At 44.5% G+C, this 15372-nt stretch overlaps 2 protein-coding genes across 2 annotated transcripts in view; both read left to right on the top strand.

Moving 5' to 3' along the window:
- The window catches only part of cdc42ep1b (CDC42 effector protein (Rho GTPase binding) 1b), a 232022-nt gene that overhangs the window by 174789 nt on the left and 41861 nt on the right, over positions 1-15372 (top strand). The window lies entirely within an intron of this gene.
- The window catches only part of card11 (caspase recruitment domain family, member 11), a gene marked incomplete at both ends in the record, with an annotated part of 47107 nt that continues 37707 nt past the window's right edge, over positions 5973-15372 (top strand). The window contains 4 exons of the mRNA XM_083779191.1: positions 5973-6183; positions 7289-7426; positions 10775-10948; positions 15157-15305. Of these exons, the coding sequence (XP_083635317.1) occupies positions 5973-6183; positions 7289-7426; positions 10775-10948; positions 15157-15305 (672 nt within the window). The remainder of the gene's footprint in view (positions 6184-7288; positions 7427-10774; positions 10949-15156; positions 15306-15372) is intronic.

Raw genomic sequence — 15372 nt, 5'->3', positions numbered from 1 at the left:
ACGGCTGAATTTGATCTGGCACGCCCTAAGAACTCAAGCTTCGCCCTCGTTTTTGCGACCTGAACCACTGCTATACGATCTGGAAACCATGGTTACCGTGCCTTTCTGCCCGCCTCAAGTCACCCCCCTCTCTCATACACACACACACACAGACGCACACACGCTGCACGGACACGGACACGCAACTTGCAAGCCCAACTAACTGGTGTGTTGTTAAATAAATAAACAACGAACACCTGCATGAATTAAATAAAGTTGTAGGCCTACCCTGTCTGTTTCCCTCTCACCTCGCTTGCCTTGCTAGTTGCTGTCATGTCCACGCACGCACGCACCTACATGACACATCGACATCGCATCGCCATGAATGGAATACGTTTGGGCTGGCCTATATTAATTTTACCCATTTGTGCGCAGTGCATGGCGAAGGCGTGAGACTGCTCACTGCTGTTATATTAAAGTCCTGTGGGTGAGTGTCAGTGATGCCTATGAGAGATAGGCTATCATGTCGTCAAGGCAGTCATAATCAACGTTTATGTAGTGATTTGATCATTGATGAACGAATCATAAACATATGGATGAAGGCTTGCTTGCATGTGTGCTGTTATGTGTTGGCGACGCACGCCGCGGTCCCGTCCTCCCCCGACCCCCGAAAATGATCTCGCTTTTATCTGAACTGTCAAAACTGCCAAAACCTGTCTAAGCACTTATTTAAATGGTGAATGATTAAGCCCCTTACGCCTATAGCCTGCTAGTACTTACTACAAATAGGCAAGCTGTAGGCCTATGCTTGTCATTGTCACTTGGAAATAAAGGCGTGCAGTCCATTTATGCCTTTTCTTTTATAATATCATAATCACATATGCCGCATCACCGCATGCGCTCCAAAATCATCTCACAAGTGCGCTCGCATAACAAGGCCAGTAAAGCACTGTTTGATTAAGCACAAACTAATACATTGTAAACATGTTATATTGTTTTTAATTGCGCGATTTTAATTACTTGTAAAGTTGGAAATCTCTCTTTTGTTTTTTACATACACATACCGTTTTATATTAACATTTTAGGAGTGAAAACATATGTTTAAATGCCTGTGACAGCCTCTCAGCTGGTCAAACAATGCTGCTCCGCTGTTCTACGACAGAAAAACAGGTGAGGACAAAGCGTACGCCAGCTGCCGAGCAGACGTGGGTTTTGAACGTTGTCACGTTCAATTTCAAGCTTTGCCCGAAATGTTAAATGCCGAAAATGTCGGTAATTTCGGCGTGCGCCCATATTTTGGCGTACGCACGGTTGATAAACGAGGGCCATACTGTACTGTAGACATGTAGCCAGACTACTAGAGATCTGATGAAATTGAAAAGCTTTGCAGATCACAAAGCACTGAGAAGACAGCACTGCATAGTGATACAACTCGGTTCAGTACTATTCTGTAATGCATATATAGTGACAGAACATATTAGTTTATTCTAGTACTCTGTGCTGCATAGTGACAGAACATATTCGTTTATTCTAGTACTCTGTGCTGCATAGTGACAGAACATATTAGTTTATTCTAGTACTCTGTGCTGCATAGTGACAGAACTTATTAGTTTATTAGTACTCTGTGCTGCATAGTGACAGAACATATTAGTTTATTAGTACTCTGTGCTGCATAGTGACAGAACTTATTAGTTTATTAGTACTCTGTGCTGCATAGTGACAACATATTAGTTTATTAGTACTCTGTGCTGCATAGTGACAGAACTTATTAGTTTATTAGTACTCTGTGCTGCATAGTGACAGAACTTATTAGTTTATTAGTACTCTGTGCTGCATAGTGACAGAACATATTAGTTTATTAGTACTCTGTGCTGCATAGTGACAACATATTAGTTTATTAGTACTCTGTGCTGCATAGTGACAGAACTTATTAGTTTATTAGTACTCTGTGCTGCATAGTGACAGAACTTATTAGTTTATTAGTACACTGTGCTGCATAGTGACAGAACTTATTAGTTTATTAATACTCTGTGCTGCATAGTGACAGAACTTATTAGTTTACTAGTACTCTGTGCTGCATAGTGACAGAACATATTAGTTTATTAGTACTCTGTGCTGCATAGTGACATAACTTATTAGTTTATTAGTACTCTGTGCTGCATAGTGACAGAACATATTAGTTTATTAGTACTCTGTGCTGCATAGTGACAGAACTTATTAGTTTATTAGTACTCTGTGCTGCATAGTAACATAACTTATTAGTTTATTAGTACTCTGTGCTGTATAGTGACAGAACTTATTAGTTTATTAGTACTCTGTGCTGCATAGTGACAGAACTTATTAGTTTATTAGTACTCTGTGCTGCATAGTGACAGAACTTATTAGTTTATTAGTACTCTGTGCTGCATAGTGACAGAACTTATTAGTTTATTAGTACTCAGGCTATAGGCGTAAGGGGCTTAATCATTCATAATAAATGAGTTCATTCTCACATCTGGCTTTAAAAGAAGGAAGTGACTACAAGCCTTAGTTTCTCGGTATTCAACTCTGAAATAAGAGAAGAGAGAAGGAAGGAAGTGTGTTTTTACTGTCTTTTAATGTCTGTTTATACATCTGGGTGTATATGCAAGACTGCATGCATTTGTATTCACGCATGTGTTGGTGCTTTTTGTTCAATTACAAAAATATATACAAGACATTGTCAGAAAATATGTTTTAGAGAAAGGAAACACAACAAATCGCATCAAATAAAAGGTGTTGTTTTTCGGTACTATTTTTGAGTGGTGCTTACGGAGCCATGTGTGTGGTTGGGTGCCTGGGTGCCTGCCTCCGTGTGGCTGAAAATAGCATGGTTGTTTTTCACCACCTGTGCGCAACCTAACACACACACAAACACACACACACACACACACACACACACACACACACACACACACACACACACACACACACACACACACACACACACACACACACACACACACACACACACACACACACACACACACATATTAACTGTATACAGTATATGATGATTTTGGGTGTACCAGTACAGTACAGTGACAGTACAGTAGAGGGACCCCCACACGGTAACTCTGTCATTTCTGAACCGTTTCGGATGTGGGGTGGCTCGCCGGAATCGGCCCGGCCCCCTGGGCGCGTTCCTGGGGGTCTGGATGTTCCGGGGACCCCCCCGGGGACTCCCCGGGGACCCCCAGAGACCCCCACATGGTAACTCTCATTTCTCAACCGTTTCGGACGTGGGGCGGCTCGCCGGAATCGGCCACACGGAGTTGCACCGCTCACTTCACACGGGTGTGATTTTTTTAAATCCATTTATTAAGTCCTATTTTTCTTCTTCATTTCTTAGCAAAAATAGCAGATTATAAATTAAGCTCACAACGCATCACATCATTTGTAGGCCCATTTTGTGCTATTTTCTCAAAATATTTGAACAAATTCGATCAAATCATAGATCTCTAAGTAAATTAAAAAACAACTGTGTGAGATTGCGTGTGACACATTTGGCATATGGTATATTAAGTTCCCACATACAGTATCGGTGAAGCAGATAACAGTTTTATGCAAATGTCTGTGTGTGTGCGTGCGTGCGTGCGTGCGTGCGTGGATGTGAGAGTGTGTATCAGATACGTACTGTAGGGTTGATTTGCGTAGCTGTCGGCTAAAAGTCATCATGTGTGATTATTGGACATTGCCCACTACCCAGACAATATTCAAATGTGACAGAGACAGTGTGTGTGTGTGTGTGTGTGTGTGTGTGTGTGTGTGTGTGTGTGTGTGTGTGTGTGTGTGTGTGTGTGTGTGTGTGTGTGTGTGTGTGTGTGCAGGGAAATCCACTGTCCATTCTTTTCTGTCAAAGTTAACCTGTTGAATTGAATCCAAAGGTGAGGGGGAGGACAGTGGAAGCATGGAATGCAAATGGAGAGATATGGAGGGAGATATTCAGCTTGGGAACCAAATGAGAAGTGTGGGGGAGATGGGTGGCTCTGTGGAGGACACCTTGTTGTTTGTACAGTATGGATGGCTCTGTGGAGGACACCTTGTTGTTTGTACAGTATGGATGGCTCTGTGGAGGACACCTCCTTTTAATGTTGTTGTTTGTACAGTATGGATGGCTCTGTGGAGGACACCTCCTTTTAATGTTGTTGTTTGTACAGTATTCTTGTATCCCTGATTCCCTGAATCGCTACCCACGCCCTTTAAGAAAACATGTTCTGGCGATTCACATTAATGAAGGCTAGCTAAGTCTAATAATTTCTCTAAAACATAGTATAGTCAAGTGTAGTGTAATGTCTGTTTACAGTTTATAGAGACTGCAGGATTACTGCATGTTTTTTTTGTGTAGGACAAAAATAGCCGATTTGATCGTCCACATAATGAGGTGAATACTCATCTCATTGTCAATGGGAATGCAAAATTGTACTTAAGTAAAAGTACTTAGTTACTTTCCACCACTGGGGTGAGGTCTGGTTTACTTTGTCGGTGTATCTTGCTCGCCGATGACAGCAGATCTACAACCTCTCAGCGCGTTGCAAAAACATCAACGGGCAAAGAACAATGTTTACAGAGAAATTGTAAAATAGTGCAACATTTTGGTCCCAGTGGGCAGTCACCTGAGATCCAGTGTTTCATGTTGAAAGAGCTCTATTACTGTAATACCGTGGCGCTTTTCCTGCTGCTTATTGTTATTTACTGTAAATGGGGGGTGAGGTTTACTTATTCTGGTGTGTCCTTTCAGGTTTGTTTGTGTGCGAACCCAGAATCATGCCAGAGGGGTGTGTGTATGCGTGTGTGTGTGTGTGTGTGTGTGTGTGTGTGTGTGTGTGTGTGTGTGTGTGTGTGTGTGTGTGTGTGTGTGTGTGTGTGTGTGTGTGTGTGTGTGTGTGTGTGTGTGTGTGTGTGTGCGTCTGCGTGCGTGCGTTTAAATAAGTCTGAAAGCAAACAAGTCAAATGGAATCCGATCAGCCTTAGATCAGGTTGTGTTGCATTCAGACTTTTTAATAGTTATAATTGCACGCACACGTGTGTGTGCGTGTGTGTGCCTGCATGCATGCATGCGTGCGCACTGCGCATGTGTGTGAGAGGGGGGTTATGCAATACAAAACGGATATGAAAAATGTATTCGAGGTCATTTAGGCCTGTGTGTGTGTGTGCCTAGCCCCTTAGATAGCATTTTATGTCGACTTAGATAGTATTTTAGACAGACTTATAGCTCGTTACGTAGACAGCACTATAATTGCATTTTATGTAGTCATAGCACTTTATAGTACACATGTATATTGTATAATATATAATATAGTATAGTATGTATAGTTGACATAGATACTCCACTGTTATGTTCTTAGTTTATACTTGATTCACGATAACTACTTTTTATATATGTGATGTATGACATGCTTGTTTTTGCTTAAAGGTATATTCAGTGATTTCACTCAAAAAACCTTAGGTTTTGTTTTTGGCTGTGGGACCCAGCCTTTCGTCCAATCAGGATAGAGAGTCAAAAACGAAACCTAAGGTTTTTTTGACCCCCCAGGGGTTAACTGGGGACAGGGAGGAACTCATTATATGGCCAGCACACTCTATAGTAGGGAGGATTATCACAACAAAACAAAAAAATAAGTGATATTTGAATTAAGTGAAATCACTGAATATACCTTTAAATGTAAGTCTCAAGAATCTCAGGATCAAGAACGTCTGCTAAATGCCTAAATTGTAGATTGTAAATTGTGTGTGTGTGTGTGTGTGCGTGTGCGTGTGCGTGTGCGTGCGTGCGTGCGTGCGTGTGCGTGTGCGTGCGTGTGTGCGCGTGTGCGTGCGTGCGTGCGTGTGTGTGTGTGTGTGTGTGCGTGTGCGTGTGCGTGTGTGTGTGCGTGTGCGCGTGCGTGCGTGCGTGCGTGCGTGCGTGCGTGCGTGCGTGCGTGCGTGCGTGCGTGCGTGCGTGCATGTGCGTTTCTCTCTTGTCTCAGAGCGGGATGGAGAACGGTAGCGGCGGTCCCTCCGGATCGTCGGAGGAGGCCGAGGCCGTGCTGTGGGAGAAGGTGGAGGGGAAACGCCATCAGCTCAGCCGCTCCATCTCGCCCGCCAAGATCACGCCGTACCTCCGCCAGTGTCGCGTCCTGGACGAGCAGGACGAGGACGAGATCCTCAACTCCATGCTGCTGGTGTGCAAGGCCAGCCGCACGAGTAAGCAGAGGGCGAGAGAGGGGGTGTGTGCGTGTGTGTGTGTGTGTGTGCGTGTGCGTGTGCATGTGCGTGTGCGTGTGTGTTTGTGTGTTTGTGTGTGTGTGTGTCATCTGTGTTGGGCATCGATACTTACGGATCGTTACTTACGGAATACTGCCCATGAAATATTGTATATGTATATATACACAAATATTCTGTGTATCGAAACCAATCATTTGGAGTCATGATTGCACTACTTTCTTCAATTGGATGTTAAAGTCATACTGTGTTTAGCAAAAGGTCGATGCACACCTCAGAAGGCTGGTGACAGGTGCATAGGGTAATAGAGCATACATAAAAAAGGGTATCTTTTGCCCAGGCGGTGGCGTAACCGTCTGGGCACCCGACTGGTAATCCAGTCGCAGTGTGCCGCGGGTTCGACTCCCGAGCCCGACACGGCCTTTACTGAATGTCCTCCCCCATCTCTCTCTCTCCCGTTTCCTGTCAGCCTACTGTCTGTCCCTCCAAAAAATAAAAAAAACAATAAAAGGCGTAAGCCGCAAAAAAAAAGAAAGAAAGGGTATCTTTGAAAAACACACCGTCAGACACTTGGCCAAAATGTTGCTCTTTAAAGAGCAACATTTTGACACGTGTCTGACCTTTTCTTTGTTTTTCAAAGATACCCTTTTTAAAGTCATACTGTGTAACATTCACTGTAATAGTCCTTTTGGCAACACCTCTCATAGCCTCCATGGTCACTACAGCGTTTTTTTTCCTGTAATGATATAATGAATTGCATTTTTATAGCGCTTTTCCAAGTGCTCAAAGCGCTTTACAAATGGTTCATTCATTCATACATTGGGAGGTGAAGCGGTGAACAGTCGACGCCAGCGTCCTCACTTCCCACATTCACACACCAATGGTGGCGAGCTCACACCGACTGACTCATTGGAGGCAATGTATAGGGTTCAGTGTCTTGCCCAAGGACACTTCCACATGTGGACAGGAGAAGCCGGGATTCGAACCGCCGACCCAGGGATCATTGGATGACCTGCTCTACCTCCTGAGCCACAGCCGCCCATACGTGTATATGCAATCCATTGTGTTTTATTTCTGATTCCAACAGGCCGTCTGCTCGACATCCTGCAAACCAAAGGTGAGAGGGGATATGTGGCGTTCCTGGAGAGTCTGGAGTTTTACTATCCTGAACTGTACAAGCTGGTCACCAAGAAGGAACCAACTCGCCGCTTTATCACCATCGTAGGTGAGACACTCGCAGGTGGACGCATAGTAGGTTTTGACATGCGTGTATTAATAACAACTAGAAAAAGTGCCCTTCTGGGCACAGGTCTCCACCAGGTTATCCACAGATCCGTGCAGTTAGAGGTAAAAACACTTTTCGGCCAGTTATAGCGCCACCTTGAGGCTGAGTTGAAATTGTTCATGTGGCATTTTGTCCTGGGCCTAGTGGGAATGTGGGTGCACAATTTCATGGAAATCACGCGATGTGTTCATGATTTGCAGCATTTTGTTTGAAACTGAGCACTCCTGTGAACTTTGGAAGCCAATCTTAACCAATCAGGATGGAGTCTGAGAAATCTGAAAGACCGGTTTGGTTGAATGGCTCTAGAGAGACTGTGTACCAATTTGCGTGATGTTTGGACAAAATCTGTAGGTGTACTGTGCAAAAACTTGTTTTGCACAAAGCGGCCTCCTGGTGGCGCTATAACAGGCCGTTGTGGAAAGTTTGGGGCAGAGGTTCATGGTTGGCATCCAGGGAGTGTGTGTGCAAAATGTGGCATCGACCGGGTTAACGGTGGCCGAGATTAGCTGTTCACGGACACACGGACGGACACACAAACGGACGGACACACAAACGGACGGACGGAGTGCAAAACATACTCTCCCCACATGCCTTCGGCCTGGTGGAGACAATAATACATTTGATTTATAACCAGGGCTGCACACAACTTTTTTGGTCTAGTACTCAGAGGAGCACCTGGAGGAGTTTCTTGGTGCTCCTAAAATGCGGCGACCTGTCTCGCCGGATGGATAAAAGAGGGATGAATAACTTATAGCAAAACAATATTTATTGGATGAGTGGGGAGTCAATGGAGGGTATTGCAACTCTAGATTTAGCCCTAGAATCGCTCTTGTTGTAGATTCATCCCATTATTTAAAAAATCTAAATTTGCTAAAATCTAGGTCCATGTGTGGTCCAGCCCTATGGAATGCATATTCTAATAAAAACAACTTAACACTTCCTAAGGATAATATGAGCATCAAAGCAATATTTAGATTCTTTATTATTTTGTATAAAATAACCGATCTACTAGCTCACAACGTGTTGCGACACGTTGTGAGCTTGCAGATCAGCTTATTTTTTTAACATGCGACACATCGTACGGCGAAGCATACATCAGGCTTCCCTAGTTCCCTTTTGTTTTTAGCTGAGGCGACGTACGTAGTCAGACAGTCAGACACACATGGCTCCTCGGTGCAAAAATAAACAGTGTACACTACCCGACTTTACGATAATAAGGGACAGTATGTCGAGACACGGTGTTCATGTTGGGCAGCAGCAGTGCCAGTCCGCAATGCTTTAAACTCTTCCCACTCCACTATGTCGGAACTAAAACCTTAGTACCTGTAAAAAGTCGGTGGCCGGTGCCTAGGCTGTGAGAGACGCTAATATGGTTTCTGCCTCAGATTCGGGTTCTGAGACGGCATCGCACACGAGCAACCATGCTGCTCCAGCAGCCGGAAAACAAACACAAGCACAGCGGCAAATGGGAAGAGTGCAAAGCATCCAAAGCATGCCCTTTTACACCGGGGACTACAGTAGTTTGCTATCTGAAACGGAGAAGACGAAACTATTTGTGTCAGGTTTTCCTGTCAACCGCCCTCCCAGGCTCCCAGCAGAAAGCAGCATGGAATCCTCCCCCTTTTGAGTAAGGACGCACTGTGGCCAGTAGCCACTTTGAGTGGCAGTCGGTGGGAAATGCTCTCGCCACAGAATTGACTAGTATTCTGGCCATAATAATCATTCTAGGCGGCCCCGGCTGTTGGTACGCAGAAGCGCTTCCCGGCGCTTGATTGACAGCGCATTTTGAATTTTGACGACGCATGCGCGGTGGCGCACCACTTATGTGCAACCCTGTTTATAACGCACTTTACATTTGAAACAAATCTCAAAGTGCTATACAAGCTGAAATATATAAAAAAAAGAAAAATAAGAATAAAAACTATTAAAACATTCTGTGGACACCTACGCATGCAGCTAAAAGTTTAAAAGAAGCACACAGGGCATCATTTTTATTTTTATTGATGCAGCAATGAATAAACATTATGTGTACATTTTGTTGTATCCGACATGTAAATATCCCCCCCTCCCCCCCAATCAAGGTCAGAACAAGACAAATAAAACAAAGACAGACAGTACAAGACAGTAAAAGTAATCAGTAAACTAGTATTGAAAGTACTAATGAACATGGTAAAAAGAAAAAATATATAAAATAAATAAAAAATAAAAAAGGGTATTTTCCATCAGGGTATGGTATCTAGGTTACATACATTGTATCCATCTTTCAGTTAAATAGTAAATTGCTCTATATCCAACTGTCTACTTACTGAGGGCCTCTAACCAGAGGTCACCCAATGTCAGATTTGGGGTGAGGTAACAGATTGTACAATATGGGTTTAAGTGAAAGGTATACTTTCCACAAACTCTATGAAAGGGGTCCAAGTCATAATGTATCTATCTTTAGAACCACTACGGTTGTACCATAGTTTCTCTAGGGGAATCATGGAGAGAACCTCTTTGACCCACTGTTTGAACGAGGGAGGAGATCTCTGCTGTTTTAAAGGTCTATCTGTGTGCTTTTTTTAGCTTTTTTATTTTCATACATTTTTTAGTAGCCTACATAAATAAACACAGACAAACAAGAACTACAAAACACCAGACACCGGTACTCGACACACAAATGAAATGAAATGTCAAAAACCAAAACCTGTGGAATAGATGAAAAATAAAATCAACTAGAAAAAGTGCCCTTCTGGGCACAGGTCTCCACCAGGATAGGAATGTAGGACATTGCAGCTTGCCTTCACCTGGTGGTTGGATAAAAGGGCAACAAAAGTAAATTATCCACAGATCCGTGCAGTTAGAGGTAAAAACACTTTTCGTGGCGCTATAACAGGCCGTTCTGGAAAGTTTGGGGCAGAGGTTCATCGTTGGCATCCAGGGAGTGTGTGTGCAAAATTTGGCATCGACCGGGTTAACTGTGGCCGAGATTAGCTGCTCACGGACACACACACGGACACACGGACGGACACAGGACGGACAGAGTGCAAAACATACTCTCCCCCCATGCCTTCGGCCTGGTGGAGACAACTATAATTGGGAAAAAAGAGTGGGGGAAAAGGGGGGGTAGAATGGCCAATTCTACAGGCTATGTAGAAAATACCTCAAAATATGACTTTTTCCGTTCTCCTACCATAATGCTTTTTCTCTCTCTCACTCACTCTCTCTCTCTCTCTCTCTCTCTCCGTCTCTACTTTCTCTTCCCCGGCCCCTTCTCCATATGCTCCTCCGTTCCTTTCTTTCCAGTAGAGGAGGGCCATGAGGGTCTGACCCAGTTCCTGATGAACGAGGTGATGAAGCTTCAGCACCAGGCCAAAGCCAAGACGCTGCAGCAGGCCGAGCTCGACAGGAAGCATTGCACGCTGGAGGACGAGCACAAGAAGCTACGGCTAGCTAACCAGGAGCTGCAGGCCTTCCAACAGAGTAAGACACATATAAGATGAGAGTATACTGTAGGTTCCGGTCTTACCTCTCTGTACTAATTATAGTAGCAAGTAAGTAAAGCTGAGAGTCAGTAAGTGAAAGTCAACTGGGCCAATGTTGGTATAAGGTCCCACATGGTTCTCAAAGTGGGAGTGTCATGGTATGCAGAAGGTTGAACCCAAACGCAGAGCCAAACACAGGAGCAAATTTAAGGTATATTTATTCACAATATGGTGAATTGGAGCTTGTGGAAGGTTGCATGGAAAACAAACATGGAGGAATGAGGAGAGCAGTCCAGGCAGGTTCACTTCAGTGATGCTTGCGGAACTCTCGACTTCGTCTCGTTCCTGACCGCGTCACTGTCGTGGCAATAATCACGTTAACCCACACCCTCTCGTGTGATATTGCTTAACCCATTCTGACCGATGAGATCAGATTCATACGAGGTTTCCGCTGGACACACACTGGGTCTGATGAACCCATTCTGACCTGAGATCAGATTCATACGAGGTTTCCGCTGGACACACACTGGGTCTGATGAACCCATTCTGACCTGAGATCAGATTCTAAAAAATGTCAGTCGCTCTTCGATTTTTCAAAAATAGCAGACCTACAAGCTCGTATCGCGCCACTCGGTGGCGCGATATGAGCTTGTAGATCTGCTATTTTTCAATAGCTAAAGCATAACATGATGCCGACACCAAAATGGGTGCCCGGTCAGAATGGGTTAAGTATACTGTGGGTTAAAGATGCCAGACTTCCAGTATGTGGTAGATTCTTTCACAGATTAATTTTTATACTGACATGCGGTACTGTACATGCGTAGATGTACACACGCTCATTGAGTCAGGACAGTGAGGTCGGGACAGGAAAGTGCTGATGGCACGCAACACTATAGGACTTTGAACTGTATACTACTGTACATTTGACTGTATAGCAGGTTGTTTTGATCATGTGGTCGGCGCAGTAAGACGTTGTCCTCCTCAGGGGGCTTTTGTTAGGTATACTGTAGGGCAGTGGAACATGACAGAAGGAGGAGGATGGCACTGTGGTGCAACACAGATCACACAGCCTACATGACTGACACAGATTCTAACCCCGTAGCACTTGCCCTATAGCCTAGCCCCTTAGATAGCATTCTATTCTATGTTTCTGTAGACTTAGATAGCATCTGATACAGACTTATAGCATGTTATGTAGACGGCACTATAATTGCATTGTGTATATAGTCATAGCACGCCATACTACATATGTATAGCATAGTAGTATATATATATAGTTTATATGTATAGTCTCATAATATAGATATTCCACTGTTACTTTCTTAGCTTACGCATGTTTTATGATAAATGCTTTTGTGATGTATTCCCATGCTTTTGTTCTTGATTATTGTAAGTCGCTCTGGATTAAGAGCGTCTGCTAAATGCCTAAATTGTAAATTGTAAATGATGTCGACTTAGATAGTATTTTAGACAGACTTATAGCACGCCAAGTAGACGGCACTAGAATTGCATTTTATGTAGTCATAGCACTTTATATAGTACACATGTATATTGATATATAATATAGTATAGTATGTATAGTTGACATAGATACTGTTGTTCTTAGTTTATATTCATGATTCAGGATAACTACTTTTTATATATATGCTTTTGTTTTTGTAAGTCGCTCTGGATCAAGAGTGTCTGCTAAATGCCTACATTGTAAATGGTATGACATGTCTGTGGTTTGTTCTCACCACCGCTGAGAAAAACGACGCTCTTCCACAGAAGTGCCGTGGTGTGCATGGTGTTGTGCAGCATGCAGGCGTCAACACAACCACAGCATGCGTATCGTTGTTGTGCGTTGCTCTAGTTGCGTCAAATCCGCCCGGTGACATTTTTACACGTCATTCGTGTAAAAAAATAAATCACACCCCGTGTGAAGTGAGGGGCGCTCTTATCATCGTACATCGTCGTGACATGAAATTTAGCCTGAGCTAACGCTATAGACATTTCTGGCCTAGATGGGAGGAGGGCCGCGGCTCAGAAAAACACGCACTGATTGGTTCACCCGATCTGTCCGTCAGCCCCGGTCTCCCCCCCCCCCCCCCCTCCCCAGTGCAGCACTGGTATTGTGTCGACCAGAAGCAGAAACCACTGGTTGCTGGAGTATATAGTTTGAAATTACCAATGATGTCACTGGTAGGCGTTTTTCTCAACTGTTCATAGCCCTCCGACAGAAATGGTGCCATCTTTACATCGCTAGCTATTATATGTCTACATAAAATGCTATCTAAAAAAATGCACAAGTTGAGCCTTTGCATATGCCTGTAAGGTCGTCGGGGCTAGGGTAAGTGCTAAGGGGCCATGATGGAGTCTGAAGAGGTGGGTTTTCAGACTACGACGGAATAATGGGAGTGATGCTGCAGTTCTGACTGCAATGGGAAGTGCATTCCACAGTTCTGGAGCCAGAAGGGCTCGCTTTGAATTTAGTCGCTTTGAATATTGATTGAAATGTTGTAAAAAAAAAAAAAAGCATGTGAACCCCTGTTGGTTCTCTTCCTATAGGATAACGCCTACAGTGTGAACGCCTGTTGGTTCTCTTCCTATAGGATAACGCCTACAGTGTGACCTGTTGGTTCTCTTCCTATAGGATAACGCCTACAGTGTGACCTGTTGGTTCTCTTCCTATAGGATAACGCCTACAGTGTGACCTGTTGGTTCTCTTCCCATAGGGTACAATAAGATGAGAGAGGAGCGTAACCTACAGTGTGACCTGTTGGTTCTCTTCCCATAGGGTACAATAAGATGAGAGAGGAGCGTAACCTACAGTGTGACCTGTTGGTTCTCTTCCCATAGGGTACAATAAGATGAGAGAGGAGCGTAACCTACAGTGTGACCTGTTGGTTCTCTTCCCATAGGGTACAATAAGATGAGAGAGGAGCGTAACCTACAGTGTGACCTGTTGGTTCTCTTCCCATAGGGTACAATAAGATGAGAGAGGAGCGTAACCTACAGTGTGACCTGTTGGTTCTCTTCCCATAGGGTACAATAAGATGAGAGAGGAGCGTAACCTACAGTGTGACCTGTTGGTTCTCTTCCCATAGGGTACAATAAGATGAGAGAGGAGCGTAACCTACAGTGTGACCTGTTGGTTCTCTTCCCATAGGGTACAATAAGATGAGAGAGGAGCGTAACCTACAGTGTGACCTGTTGCAGCGGCGGAACTACCGGGGGTGTAGGGGGGGTGATCACACCCCGGCCCGGACCTCCTGAGGGCCCGGGCTGTCAGATGATCGATGGACGATTTTTTTACACAGTCACTCACGACTGATAAAACCAAGAAAAAGAAAAAGAAGAAAGCGACGGGCCCCCGCTGGTCGCTTTCTTCTTTTTCTTTTTTTCTCTGATGTAAAGAGAAGTTTGTGGCAGCGCGAGCTGCGCGACGCCACGACCCATGCTGCTGCGGCCCATGCACTCAGCACATCGCAATTTCGTTTTTTTCTGCTGCTGCAGTTGGAATTAAAGAATGACAAATAAAGCAATCTTGAATCTTGAATTAACCAGATACAGAGCCTATATAGCCTATAATAGTCTACACTTTAACAAAATATCATGTCTGTCTGATGAGAATTTACCGCGCTGCCGAGAGAGAGTCCAGCCAGGGCTACAAAAGTGGCAAGACCTGTCACTCATTAGTAGGCTAATCACTCTGTGTGATTCCACAACGGACTGTTTCGATTCTAAACCCCTTCTTGTTGCTTTTCCCTGTGTGCGATCACTCAGCAAAGGTGAAACAGAACACAAAGATGAGTATTAGCCTATTTATTCTTTTAACGCAGCACCTCTCTCTCTCTACGTGTCTCTCTCTCTCTCTCTCTCTCTCTCTCGTGTGTGTGCACTGCTGCGCAATGTCACAGACAAAAATATAACACTTTCCCTCTATCTGTGACTGTGATCATCACCTCACACACACAACTCCTCTCTCGTTCATGCACGGCTGCTCAAATTAGCAGCAACTGTTAGCGTAATTTTTTTTTTCCCCGATCGGGGGGGGGGGGGGTGCTGTTGGGAGTCATGTTCGGTGAGGCCCGGTCGTGCTGTCTCACACCCCGGCCCGGCCCAATGTTGTTCCGCCACTGACCTGTTGGTTTTCTTCCCATAGGGTACAATAAGATGAGAGAGGAGCGTAACCTACAGTGTGACCTGTTGGTTCTCTTCCCATAGGGTACAATAAGATGAAAGAGGAGCGTAACCTCTACAGTGACGAGCTGCTGAGGGTGAAGGATGAGAACTACAAACTGGCCATGAGGTACGCCACGCTGAGCGAAGAGAAGAACATGGCTGTGATGAGGAGCAGAGACCTTCAACTGGAGGTACATGGGTCATACATGACGCACGCACGCACACACGCACGCAACTGGAGGTACATGGGTCATACAT

This window comes from Protomyctophum parallelum (genome assembly GCF_964188405.1).
Source record: "Protomyctophum parallelum genome assembly, chromosome: 13".
Classification (NCBI taxonomy): domain Eukaryota; kingdom Metazoa; phylum Chordata; class Actinopteri; order Myctophiformes; family Myctophidae; genus Protomyctophum; species Protomyctophum parallelum.
This window is presented reverse-complemented; position numbering and strand designations above follow the sequence as displayed.